This window comes from Chaetodon auriga, chromosome 4 (assembly GCF_051107435.1).
Source record: "Chaetodon auriga isolate fChaAug3 chromosome 4, fChaAug3.hap1, whole genome shotgun sequence".
In the NCBI taxonomy this organism is placed as follows: domain Eukaryota; kingdom Metazoa; phylum Chordata; class Actinopteri; order Chaetodontiformes; family Chaetodontidae; genus Chaetodon; species Chaetodon auriga.
The window spans coordinates 29,490,133-29,504,461 of NC_135077.1; the positions used below are offsets into that span (position 1 = coordinate 29,490,133).

Genomic DNA, 14,329 nt, shown 5'->3' on the forward strand with positions numbered 1-14,329 from the left:
ACCATGGCAGATCACTGGAGCTGTCCGAACAACAAGCAACAGGTATGGAACAAGGAGCAGCTGCCTCAGTGAATGCAGTGTATCAGAGAGGACGGTCAGCCACCAACCAACAAGCTAACAGAGCTAAGTCAAACAACCAGTGCAGAAACTGTGGAGGAAAATACCCGCATGAAAGGGACTGCCCAGCCAGAGGTAAAAACTGTGAAGCATGTCGCAAGCTGAATCATTTTGCGAGACAGTGCAGATCAAAGCAAAAGCAAAAACAGCATGGAAAAGACAGTGAAACTAAATCCAGAGACAACAGTGAGCAGCAGAAGACACATAAGAAAGTGTATAGCGTGACCAACACAGCACAAAGCAACAGCAAAGAAAACTCATCAAGCAGTGATGATGCATATGTGTTCACAGCCACCAGCGGTGACAGCACTGCACAGCCACAGACAACAATAAAAATCAACAACATCGCAATATCAGCACTGATTGATTCGGGAGCTACAGCAAATGTTATCAGTGAGTCAACACTCTGAGACCACGCCCACAGCTCACCCCTGCAACCATCAAAATATACTCCTACGGCTGCACCAAACCGCTGCCCATAGTCAGAGCGTTCACATGCAACACAGAGGCAGGAAATAAAAAGACTGTAAGTACATTCTACGTCAGCGATCATCAACTGGCGGCCCATGGGCCGGACTGGATTCCAAGATTGTGAGGATCAAAGAGAAAATATCATGTGGTCCACACTATTAAAGCAACTGAAAACAGCAACAACTGAGACTCTTAACTATCAGTAATCCCCACCATTTATGACTGTATTTAGGCTACATTCCGAAATGAGGACAGACTCGCTGCACTGTTTAACATTTATTGTTTCACACAGTTCTTTTTTTTTAACATAACTTTTCCTCATGCCCTTACTTAACATTTGGTTTTTATTTCAAAGTCTCAACAACAAGCTTCAAACTAGTAGATTTCTCAGGACAAAAAAGGAGGAAAAACCAACTGGCATAACTTAAAATAGTATGGTAAATAAATACTAACCTGGTACCAGAACAAAACAGGTCACAAATAATGTTCACACATCAAATAAAACGTTAAGTGGGCTATAGCGATTTCAAATCACAAGGCTGAAATGGGCTACTCACAATGCTTAATGGCTGAAGTTACATTTCCCCTCTGACACCAACTTTTTCACATCAGGCTTGGCTGCTGTCAGACTTATGCGCAAACAGTCCTCCAAAGACTGGTTTGACAGTCGGTTCCTCTCGTGTGTTTTTATCGAGTTCATCTTGGAGAACGCAGCCTCACAGGTGTAGGTTGAACTGAACATGGTGAGCACATACATAGCCAGCGTCTTCAATGTGCCATAGTCCTCGGGACTAGACACCCAAAATGCGCTCAGGCTTTCAGCACCACGGAGAGCAGCCTTCATGTCGCCTGCGGCCTGGATTTCAGCCGGCTCACTCTGAATGGCCGCCTCGTCCAACAGCATCATTTTCACCGCGTTTGTGGAGAATTCTCCGCTTGGGCTGATGGTGAATGGGTCACGCACAAATCCAATGACATCCCTGGAAATGAAAAAGTCATCGAATCTAGCAGAGAAGTTGTCTTTTAATTGTGTGATGAATGTCTTCATCTTGTCCGTTACGTTGCTTTCTCCCACCGTCTTCAGTGTGTTAAAGTGCAGCAGCCTCCCTGACAACAAATCTGCGTGGAACAGATCAAGTTTGTTCCCAAAGGCATCAAGTTTTTCCACCAATCCACCACTGATTTTTCTTTTCCTTGCAGCTGGAGATTAAGTGTATTCAAATGGGTTTTTAACAGTGTCTGTTAAAAACGCAACGTTGCACATGTATTCTCTGTCTTGCATGATGCAGAGATGGTCAGCTGCCACTTTTGATTTACTTTCTTTCAAAAAATCCACTACTTGGGCACGGAGTTCAACGAAGCGCTCCAGTGCTCTGCCCTTACTGAGCCAGCGCACATCATTGTGGAGTAACAGGTCATCATGAGAAGCCTGGGATTCGAGCACAAATTTACAGAACGGGCGGTGCTGTGTGCTTGAATTTCCTCTGATGTGGTTAATAATTTTCATTGTTTTCTCCATCACCTCTTTGAGCTCCTTGCTTAACTGTGCGCACAGCACGCTTTGATGGACAATACAGTGAAGTGCGTTAGTTTTAGGAGCGACAGTCTTTATTCTGCTCACCAGACCCTTGTTTTTGCCAGTTATTGCAGGTGCACCATCTGTCACTGTCAGGTTGATTTTATCCAGGAACAATCTATGGCTTTTAAAAAAAATCCTCCAGTTTTCCAAAGATGATGTCAGCAGTGGTGTTGTCCTCCAGCGGAAGCAATGCCAGCAGCTCCTCTCGGAAATCTTTGCCATCAAAGTATCTGACAAAAACTCACAACTGTGAAATATCCGTGTTGCCAGTGGACTCATCAATAGCCAGCAAAATGTATTTGGCTTCCTTGATCCCGTCAATGACAGCTTACTGGACATGCTCTGCCAAGACGTGTACACGACGTGCAGCAGTTGAAGCAGAGAGAGGTATTTGTTTGACAGATGCAATAACTCTGTCCATGGATTTGTCAGGGGCATGCTCCTCCAGAACGGTGACCATGCACTCCTTTAAAACCTCACTTTCCGTGAAAGGCCGGTTATGTTTGCAAAGCACCCAGGCAGCCTGCAGAGATGCACACGTTACTCTCTCTTCATCAGTTAAAGTTCGAGTAATAATGCCACTTGCACAGGAGTAGGCAGATTTCAATGTGGCGATTTTTCTCTGACGGGCCTCTGACTGCTCAGGAATCTTTGAAAGTGTTGTGGTGACGGCGCAGATTATATTCTTTTGCAACAGCAACAGTTTCGTTGCAAATGAGGCATACAGGTGATGAATTTTGGAAGGTTGGCATGATAAATGCGTACTTTTCAGTCCAGTCACCATTAAAGGATCTGTTTTCCACATCAACTTTTCATTTCATGGCCTTTGAGAGTGCCATTTTATCTGTGTTAAGAGGCCTTTTCCTTTCACTTCAGCGGTGTTTGTTTTTCAAGTGCTCTATAAATAAAGTTGACTTGAATTGAGTTGAGGCAAAATATCTCACTCTTGGTGGTTGACTGTGGTATAGGTGATAGGAGCCTGACTCATAAAGGCTAAAAATGCCTTCAGTTTTGCAATGAAATGAAAAAAAGAAAAAAAAAAAAACAATAAATATCAAATAATAATGTTATGCCAAAATTTGATTTTTATTTAATTTTTATTTGAGGGTCCGGCCCCCAAGGTGACTGTCCAGTAAAGTTCTGGCCCTCTGACAAATATAGTTGGTGACCCCTGTTCTACGTGATGAAAGGTGATGGCTGCACACTGCTAGGCTATGACACAGCCAATGAATTAGGTCTCATCAAAATAATTAACAGTGTGTCATCCCCCAGCAGCTGAACAGGTGCAGATAAGCTAGTGGACAGTTACCCAGAGCTGTTCCAAGGCATCGGCAAGTTAAAGGACTTCCAAGTAAAGCTCCACATTAACACTGACATTCAGCCTACCTGTTAACCACACAGGAGAGTGCCATTTCACATCAGACAGAAAGTCGAGGATGAGCTGAAAAAGCTAGAGGACGATGACATTGTTGATACAGTGACAGGCCCTATGCCATGGGTCTCCCCCATCGTAACACCACCCAAGCCAAAAGATCAAGATAAAGTGAGAGTCTGTGTCAACATGAGACAAGCCAACACTGCTATTCATCGTGAGCGTCATCTCACACCCACTATGGATGATGTCATCCACGAGTTAAACAGAGCGACAGTCTTCTCCAAACTCGACTTGAGAGCAGGTTATCACCAGCTGGAACTCCACCCAGACAGCAAGTACATTACAACGTTCACCACACACCTAGGCCTGAGACGCTACAAATGTTTGAACTTTGGAATATCCTCAGCAGCCGAGGTGTTCCAGAACGCAATCTGCCAGACACTGCAAGGGATAAGCGGAGTTAAAAACCTCAGCGACGACATCATTGTCTACGGCAAGACACAGGCTGAGCATGACAACAGCCTCAGAGCAGTGTTCGAGAAACTGAAAGAGAGGGGCCTCACACTCAACCGCAACAAGTGCGAGTTCAACAAAACCAAGCTTGAGTTCTTTGGATTCATCTTCTCAGGAGGCGGGATCTCAGCTGACCCCAAAAAGGTTGCTGCACTTCAACAGGCCAGCGACCCGCAAGACCCAACCGAGGTCAGAAGCCTGCTTGGCATGGCAAACTACTGTTCCAGATTTCCCAGCGCCACTACGCGACCTGACAAGGAAAGACACTCTGTAGCACTGGGGCCTAGAGCAAGCCGACGCACTGCAGGCAATAAAAGACAGCCTGTTGAGTGACACAGTCATGTCATACTTTGACCCAGCCAAAGAGACAGAGCTCATCATGGATGCCAGCCCTGTCAGCTTAGGTGCCATTCTTTATCAAAAAAACAAAGAGGAAGGGAGAGGCGCACCATCACATATGCCAGCGGTGCTCTCAGTGATGTGGAAAAACATTACTCACGTTACGCACTAGCTATAGTGTGGAGTTGTGAACATTTCCACCTGTACCTGTACGGCAACTCATTCACTCTAGTCACCGACCACAAAGCACTCGAGGCAATCTGGAACAATCCCAAATCAAAACCACCTGCAGGGATTGAGAGATGGGGACTGAGACTCCAGCCCTACAACTTCAGAGTTGAGTACAAAAAGGGAGCTGAAAATCCAGCTGACTACATGTCCTGGCATCCTGTTTCAACACAGACATGTGAGCCCACAAGAGCAGTAAAAGTTGCAGAGGAGTATGTCAACTTCATAGCGCAGCACGCTACACCTTAAGCAATGACTCTAGCAGAGATAAAAGAGGAGACACTCAAAGACTCGATCCTGGAGAAAGAGCCCACATCAGTGAAAACACATGGCACAAAATCATAGGTAACACACATTTCACTACACTGCAGAAATACAAGTCACTAGTGAGCTCACAGTGTTACATACCGATGACATCATTCTTTGAGGCACAAGGATTGTGATTCCCTCATCCCTGGAGCACAGAGTGTTACAGCTAGCCCACGAGGGACACCAGGGCATTGTAAAGACTAAGACACTCCTCAGAACAAAAGTGTGGTTTCCCAACATAGACCAGAAAGCAGAACTGACTGTCAGGAACTGCTTAGCATGCCAGGCTAACACACCCGTATCTCAGTCAGAACCACTGAAAATGTCTGAGCTGCCAGAAGCTCCCTGGCATACTGTCAGTGCAGATTTCTTTGGACCACTTCCCACTGGAGAATACCTACTGGTCTTCGTGGACGAGTACACGCAGTACCCGATAGTTGAGGTTGTTAAGATCCACCTCAGCTAACACAGTTATCCCAGTGCTGGATAAAGTGTTCTCTATGTTTGGGATCCCCAGAGTCCTGAAAACAGACAATGGTCCTCCATTTAACAGTGACTATCTCTCCAAGTTTGCAAGCCATCTAGGTTTCCACTATCGCAAGATAACACCTCTCGGGCCTAAAGCAAACGTGACAGCAGAACGCTTCATGCGCACACTTGGAAAAGCCATCCGTGTTGCAGAGACTCAGAGCATCCCGTGGAAGCAGATGCTCAACACGTAGCTCTACTGAAGCGTCGCCTGCAGAACTGATATTCAATTGCAAGATCTACACCAAACTCCCAACACTCACCACAGCTGTGGAAAAGGACGATCTCAGAATCAGAGAGCGAGAGTCAAACTCAGACGCCCGCCATCTTGCAAAGCTGAGTGCTCTCATCCCTGGTGACGCCGTGCTTCACCAACAGCCAAAGCACAATAAACTCACCACACCATACAACAGCAAATCATACAAAGTGTCAAAGATGGCCACTCCATCACAAGGAATTCCTCCTCAACGCAGAGCCACAGGACATCTCATCAGACCCTGATGATGATGATAATGACATTGTTGCTGTTACAGTACCGAGGTATCCTGCCAGAACCAGACAGCGCCCATCATACCTCAGTGGTTATGAGTAAAGTGTGAGAAGCGCACTGAGACTGTTCTGTCTCCAAGACTGTTTATGCCAGATATGGTGATGAAAGTATTCGAGCGACTGTGAATGTTCTAGCACAGAATTAAACTGCATAGTTTACATCCTGAGTTGTAGTATGTTCATGTTTAAGAGAAAGTGTTTTGAGCTAAAGCTGAGAAGTAATTTTGTTCAGTACAGGCAGCAAGCGCAGCAGGTTTTAGTTTTAGACAAGGGCAGCTAAGTTGAGTATAGCCTGCTGTAAAAAAAAAAAAAAAAAACCTAATGTGTTTAGTGTTAAAAAAAAAAGCGAGTGATGTAGTGCTTATGTAGTGTTTGTGACCCAGTGACACTAGAGGGCGCATACGGCATGTGAGGTATTGTGCCATAGCGTAACGAGTAAGACACAGAGTGTATCCATGCTATGTACAGGTAACAAGGACATGTTCGGTAAACATCCCAAGTTGAATGGCTGTTGTCCGAGCGTTCATTATGCTTAATGAAACACCACAACTAGTTGTTTACATTAACCTTGTAAACTTCACTCTTGTAGGCAGGGAATGATTTCATTTGGAATATTTAGTTGAGTTTTACTTCACACTTTGTGAGTGTTATGTTTGACATCGTCCATTAAAGCTGCTATGTCACTGAACTAGGAGTCATCTGGTGATTTTTAAGGTACACAAAACAATTAACCCTTCAGACAAAAAACCATACAACTCCATTTTTAATTTTTTTTGGACAGCCAATGTATTTGAAATTATAAATTCAATTCAAATAACCAAGTATGACTGTGACATTTCATCAGAAAGTAACCTTTACTGTCTTAAATTATGAGTATACAAAACATTCAGACCTGAGATTTTTAAATAACAAAGTTTGAAAATATTTTTTATCCAAATAATTTAAATGGAGTTATACGTTTCTTCATTGAAGTATATAGCAAAGGAAGAACAGTGACTACTGTCTTTTGTGGTTCAGCATTGGATAACAAAAGGTTCTGTTGTCCTGATTAACAACTACAAGTCATCTGGTGATGTTTATGCAAAGAACATGAATAACTGAACCCTTCAAATGAACCATACAACTCCATATTTTTGATAGTCCATGCATTTCTATTTGTAAGGTCCTGTCACGGAGGGGGTTTTCGGGTCCAAGTGCAGAACCACCACAACACAGGTAAAGCTTTTATCAACTCTTTAATCTTGAATCGGCAGGACCAGATTAGCAGCAACAACTGTAGTCTCTGGTATTGTGCAGGGAATAAAACCTCCAGCAATCACAGGCAGGCAAAGACTTGGGACATGCCGAATACAAAGTCTTCGAGTCTCTAAGTGTTTTGGTGTGGCAAACCACCACTCAGGCAAACAAAGTCCAGGAAACAAAAAGCAAGAGTTGTGGTCAGGGACAAAAGGCTAAGGCCATTACCGGGGAACAGGAGAACAGGTCAGACACAGGCAGGGTCAGCAACGGGAGATCAGTCCAAGATTTAGCAGGAGAGTCTTGCACGAGGACAACTCATTTCAGCCGCTTGTATCCGGGACCTTGTTCTTTCGTTCATGACACAAAGTTCATGACCATAGGTGAGGGTAGGAACGTAGATTGACTGGTAAATCGAGAGCTTCGCCTTTCGGCTCAGCTCCTTCTTCACCACGACGGACCGGTACAGCGACCGTATTACTGCTGCCGCTGCACCGATCCGCCTGTCAATCTCACGCTCCATTCTTCCCTCACTCGTGAACAAGATCCCAAGATACTTAAACTCCTCCACTTGAGGCAGGATCTCTCCTCCAACCCGGAGGGAGCAAACCACCTTTTTGCTAACTGTAAAGAAGGCTTTATTGTAATTTTGCAACTTTGCAAAACCAACAATCTGGCAATCACTTGTACATGAGTAAAAAACTGGGCAGAACTCCAAGCACATGACTAATTTGACTAACTGCAATAATCACATCACACATTTTTACCATCCCTGTTTGTAAGTGATCGGATCAGTACCTGAGTCTAACCTTTGACCTCCCCATGTATTTTCGTTAGATCTAGATCACCTTCAGATAATTTGCCACATTTCATATACAGTAATGTACCTTTTGCTCCTGTCTAGAACACAACTGCTAAATAGAGACATCAGACTGAGATCACACCTTTCTTCAATAGCAGCTGGGAAAAAAGTCTTGGAGAATTGAGATGATACTCACCCACGCTGAGGGCGGCAGCAAGCAGGATCACAACACTCCACATCATCTATACACAAAACACAGAAGAGATTTCATTCAAGCTCATTCAAACAGTAGTAGACCACAATGTTATCACTAGACAGAGGGTCCTAACTTAGTTTATGTTTACTTGTCCATAACATGAATCAGATCACCTTCTTCAGAATAAGAACCACTCCAGTCTGTAAGACAAGACCAGTCTGTCTGGCTCAACAACTACTAGCCAGTTCACCATGATATGTATTGAGCCACTCCCATTTGTGACACTCTATGACCTTTCTCAACGTGTCAGCAAGACAAACTTTTACATTTTTAGCCATTCTACTGGCAAGGCCCTGAAAAGAACGAGTCACCAGTATGCCAACACTAATCAACACTTAACCACTGATAAATTAGTTTCCCATCAAGTTTCTTCATATAAAAAAATAAATCCTACATGACAGTATTGTCTCTATTTTGTTTAACAGCATTTGTGTTTTTGGAAGAAGATCCAGAACTCCACATTTGAGTTGTGGTTGACAGACACGGTCCTGACATGGTCACGCCTTATGAATTTGATTTTGGTATACTATACTATAAGGTATACTCAGAGGGAACACAAAGTGAATTTAAAAAGAATTTAAGGACTGCATAGAAAGTCTATGAAAAGATTCAGATGGAGGAAAACAACTCCAAGTTACCAAGGTAATACGGATTGAGGCAAAGAAAGTGTCTTTGCCTCAATTTTTATTGCCCCATTGAAACATTTTCAACTTGACAAAAAAATGGAACTTATCTCAGAGCTTGACATACCTTCTTGAACATGCTGAGACAAGAGGTAAAAGAGAGACAAGAGGAAAATAACTGGAAGAGCTGGGGTATTCACAATCCACACACCACGGAGAGTGCATATGTTGCTGGCAAACTATAGCTCTGTACAGTTGGAACATTAGCTACTTGTGACATATAAATACAAATTGCAAAAACACTGCAGTGGTTGAATTCAAATATAGCAAAAATCCTGTCTGAACGTATATAATATTCCAATATTATATTGCCACCGTCCCATATTGAATGTATTCCAATATTCAATCTACTTTTAGCTCGATCTGGTTTCAACTCTAGAAAATTTCTAAATCTTTTGCTGGCACTTTTTTCTTTAGCTAGTCTCTGTCATTTGGTGCTGGGCAGGTGTTTTTGACGTGTTTCTGAAGCAGTGTTTGCTGAAATACGCTGAATGCTGTGACTGAAAATAAAGTAGATAAGGCCACTAACCATTCATTAAATGTGCTGTAAAACCTAGACAATGAACAAAAAGGCTACAAAGCTCCTCAGAGCTGCTTGGTGATCTGTTGGTTCAACACTATAGATGACCTCTGTCTTTCATACAACATTATAAAATAAGACTGTCAAGACTGTTGTCACACATACAATGGTGCATGAAGCTAAACATTAACATCAGCATGCAAACATGGCTGCAATCACAACGTTATTGTTAAACGTTAACATGCTGATTTTTAGCAGTTGTAATTTTAACCATGTTCGCAGTCTTTTTCTTTTTCTTTTACAAAGCACAGCTGTGGCTGATGGGAATGTCATTCTATTCACTTTTGCACATTCAGTAGTGGGCAGCCTTCTGTAGCAGCTGTGCTGAAATAAGCAAAGCCTTCTGTTAAAAAGATGTCTGCCTGGCCGCATATGTTGCTCCAAAACCTATATTTATTCTTCAGCATTAATGGTGCCTTCACAAATGTGCAGGTTACCTTTGCCATGTCTCTAATGTACCCCCATACCATCACAGAGGCTGGCTTTTAAACTGTGCACTGATAACAAGCTAAATGGTCCCTCTCCTCTTTAGCCTGGAAGATGCAGCGTGCGTGATTTCTACGAAGAATTTCTCATTTTGACTCATCAGACCACAGAAGAGTTTTCCACTTTGCCTCAGTCCATCTTAAATGATCCCAGGACCAGAGAAGGCGGTGGTGTTTCTGGATCTGGTTTATATACATATATCTGCCAGCACAGTCTGTCACAGAGTGGTGAACCCCCTCCCCATTTTTACTTCAGAAAGACTGGGATGCTCTTTTTATACCCAATCATGTTACTAACCTGTTGCCACTAAACCTAATTCATTGTGTAAAGTTCCCCGAGGTGTTATCTTTTAGCATTTCACAACTTTTTTCATTCTTTTGTTGCCACTGTCCCAACTCTTAAAGCGTGTTGCTGCCATTATCTGGGAGGACACAATTTTCAAAAACAATTAAATTTCTCAGTTTAACATTTGATTTGTTGTCTTTGTGCTATTTTCAATTACATATGGGGTTTCAATGTTTTGCAAATCATCATATACTGTTTCCATTTCACATTTTACACACTTTTTTCAGCACAGGGTTGCATGCAACGAAAAGTCGAACTAGCACAGCCCCTAGATTTAAAGTACAAAAAATATCCTCATGAAAAAGATTCAACACAACAAACTGAAGGAAACTGAATTGACAGAGTTAAAGGGCCCTTAAAAGAGGTCAACAAAACATTAACTATATTGAAAAATAAGGCTAAGAAAACAAGATGGTAACTCAACTAACAGACCTAACAGAATGAAGCATGAGAGATACTGTCACAGTCTGCCAGTTCCTAACCTGCTGCCACTCTCTCCCTCATCTGCACACCTGCTCAGCCAGCATGCTTCACCTCTCAGTCACTCCTACCTGTTCAGTCACCGGAGCACACACCTGAGACTAGTCACAATCAGTGCCATACTTAAGCTGCTCCCTCACACTCACTCTTTGCCAGATTGTTCTTAGCCCTTATGCAAGACTCTCCAGCGATCATTCTCGGACAGACTCCCCGTTACCGACCCTGCCTGCCTTTGACCTCGCCTGCTCTCCTATTCCCTGGTATAGACCTCTGCTCTGTGATCCTGACTATGACTTTCACCTTGCCCCTTCTGGACCAGATTATCAGTGAGACTCATGTGCATCTCTGTTCAGTCAGCGCTGCACTTGTATCCTGGTATCACTGTTACATATACTGTATACTGGCTGATTTTTGGCTTGGGTCAACCCCTTCTTTTCTCAGACCAGGAAATAGTACTCAGCAGCCAGGTAACTCAAAAGCAAAGAGAAACTAATTAATATAATTATTAATTAATATAACTTTTAATTGACATTAAAATTAAATTAAACCAACTACAAACCAATGTAAACTAAATGTGTGTACATCATCTAGAAAATAGTGTGGGGGTTTGGGGATTTTTTTTTTTGGCATTGTTCTTTTGTGTTTCTGGTGTCATCATTATCTATTTTGTGCACGTTTGGAGGTGTGGTGGGCAGGTGTGTTTAGTGGCAGCACAGCTGATCGGCATCCTGCAATTAGCTCCATGAGTTTTGTTCCATGCTTCTGGTTGTCAGTTCGTCTTGGTAATCTTGATAACCTTGGTATCCTGTATTCTGCTCGTGATCTCTGTCTCCTGTGTCATCGTTCCTGGCCACGTAGCGTCTGCTTTTCCCTGTACCCGTTAGTAGATTATTATTTCTGCCTGCCCGCCTCTGTAGTTGTGTACTATTTTGTTGTTGGGACTCTTGTGGGCAGAGGCTGTTTGCTCCAATCAGGCATTTGAGAGTATGTCTTTTGATACATTCACTGCTAGACCGAGGTCCATGTTTGATCACCCGGATTATTTCAGGAATGCTTCAGCTAGGCTTTTAAGTTTGCACCAGGGGTCTAGGTCCGTAGCTGAGTATTCCATTGAGTTTCGTACTCTCGCGGCAGATTCAAGATGGAACAAGAAGGCCCTGAGGGTGGTTTTCATTAATGGTTTGAGTGAGGCAGTTAAAGATGAGTTGGCCTCTAGAGATGATCAGGCTCGATCACCGCCTGCGGAGGAGTTGCTGGGAGAGGAGCTGCCGTCCTCTGTCCACAGTGCCAGCTAGGAACTCCCCACCGCTGTTCATTCTGAGTTCTACTCCTGTGGTAAGGGTGGAGGAGGAACCCATGCAGCTGAGGCAGACTCGTCTCACCCCCGCTGAACGGCAGCAATGTCTGAGCTCAAGCGTTTCTCTTTACTGCGGTGAGAAAACCCATTTTATTGCTCATTGCCCTAAGCAGCCAAAAGAGCAGGCTCCGCAGTAAGTGTGGGCAGTCGTTGCCCCTGATTCTGGCTCGGAAGATAATTTCCTTGATGTAGAAGTTGCTAGACAGGCTGGCATTTGCCTCGTCTAGCACACTAAAAGTCCCTGTTAGTGCACTAGATGGGAAGCGACTAGCTGACGTCACCCATCAAACCACTCCGTTCACTCTCGTTCTCTCTATTAATCATCAGGAGACAATTCAATCTAAACTTCTCTCGTCCCTGTCTACCCCGATAGTCCTCGGTTACCCCTGGCTTAAACTTCACAATGCGCACATTAATTGGGAGACAGGGAGGGTGATGGGTTGGAGTAATCTTTGCCTCTCTTTGTGCCTCCTCTCCGTGCTTGCCCCAGCAGGGGGGCGGAGTCTATTGATCTGATGGGGGTGCCTAAAGTTTATCATGACTTAGCAGAGGCTTTTAGTAAGGATCATGCCTTATCCTTGCTGCCTCATCGCCTCTATGACTGCGCAATTGATCTCCTCCTGGGGGTACCTCTCCCGACTAGCCGGTTGTACAACCTCTTCAAGCCGAGCATGAGGCCATGGAGGGGTACATTCATGGATTCTTAGCCGCAGGTATTATCTGGCCTTCATCTTCCCCGCTGGGTGCAGGATTCTTCTTCGTGGACAAGAAAGATAAAACCCTCCGCCCATGCATTGACTTCCAGGGTCTAAACAATATTACCATAAAGAACAAGTACCCTCTCCCATTGATCAGTGCTGCGTTCGAGCCCATGCAGGAGCGCTGGTATTTTCTAAACTCGACCTCCGTAACGCTTCCAATCTAGTGCTTATAAGAGAGGGGGGCGAGTGGAAAACAGCATTTAACACACCATTAGGTCACTTTGAATATCTTGTTATGCAATTTGGGTTGACAAATGCTCCAGCAGTTTTCCAATCTTTAGTTAATGATATCCTGAGGGACTTCCTCCACCGTTTTGTTTTTGTTTATCTGGACGACATCTTGATTTTCTTCGAAGAGCCTGGAGAAGCATGTTTGAACGTCTCTTAGAGAACTGGCTTTTCGTGAAAGCCAAAAAGTGGCAGTTTCATGCCGATACCTTTTCTAGGCTACATTTTTGAGAGCAGGCAGGTAAGGCAGACCTGGAAAAAAAATCAAGGCTGTTTCTGACTGGCCTACCCCTGGGGATTGTAAGCAGCTGCAGCGCTTCTTGGGATTTGCTCCTTTTAATAGGAGGTTCTTTAAGGACCACAGTAAAGTGGCGTCAGCACTCACCAAACTGACCTCGACTAAGACTCCATTCTACTGGTCAGACCACGCAGAGCAGGCTTTTCAAAGCCAAAAGACTCTACTCTCCACAGCGCTGGTACTCATTCACCCGGACCCAGAGAGACAGTTCATCGTAGAAGTGGACGCCTCTAATGTAGGAGCCGTTCTCTCTCAGCAATCTGACCAGGAAAACAAGCTGCACCCCATGCCTTGTTTCCCAGAACACTTTCATCCGCGGAGAGGAACTATGACGTGGGCAACCGGGAGCTTCTGGCTGTGAAGCTGGTGCTGGAGGAGTGGCGTAACTGGCTCAAGGGGGTGGAGCAACCGTTCATGATCTTGATGGATCATAAGAATCTCACCTATATCCAAGCAGCCAAACGACGGAATTCCTGGCAGGCCAGATGGGCTTTGTTCTTCAGCAGGTTTAATTTCTCTTTAACTTACAAACCAGGTTCTCGCAATATTAAACCTGATGCTTTGTCTCGACAGTTCTCTGACTCAGCTGAGGATTCTGTCCCTGAGACCATACTCCCTGCGTCCTGTGTTGTAGCGGGTGTTACCTGGGACATCAAGACAGCCATCCAGAAGGCCCTGCAGACTAATCCTGACCCAGGTAACGGTCCCGTTCCAAAAAATTTGTGCCAGAAAGTGTGCATGCCCAGGTTCTTCGGTGGGGGCATTCCTCTTGTGTGTCCTGTCACCCCAGGGTGGTCCACACTTACACC

General features: G+C 44.3%; 1 protein-coding gene across 2 annotated transcripts in view; it reads right to left on the reverse strand.

Annotated features, from left to right (window-relative positions):
* Window positions 1-14,329, reverse strand: part of LOC143319932 (uncharacterized) — a 62,169-nt gene that overhangs the window by 42,467 nt on the left and 5,373 nt on the right. For both annotated transcript variants that reach the window (XM_076729218.1, XM_076729216.1), the window contains exon 2: window positions 8,243-8,288. In XM_076729218.1, the coding sequence (XP_076585333.1) occupies window positions 8,243-8,288 (46 nt within the window). The remainder of the gene's footprint in view (window positions 1-8,242; window positions 8,289-14,329) is intronic.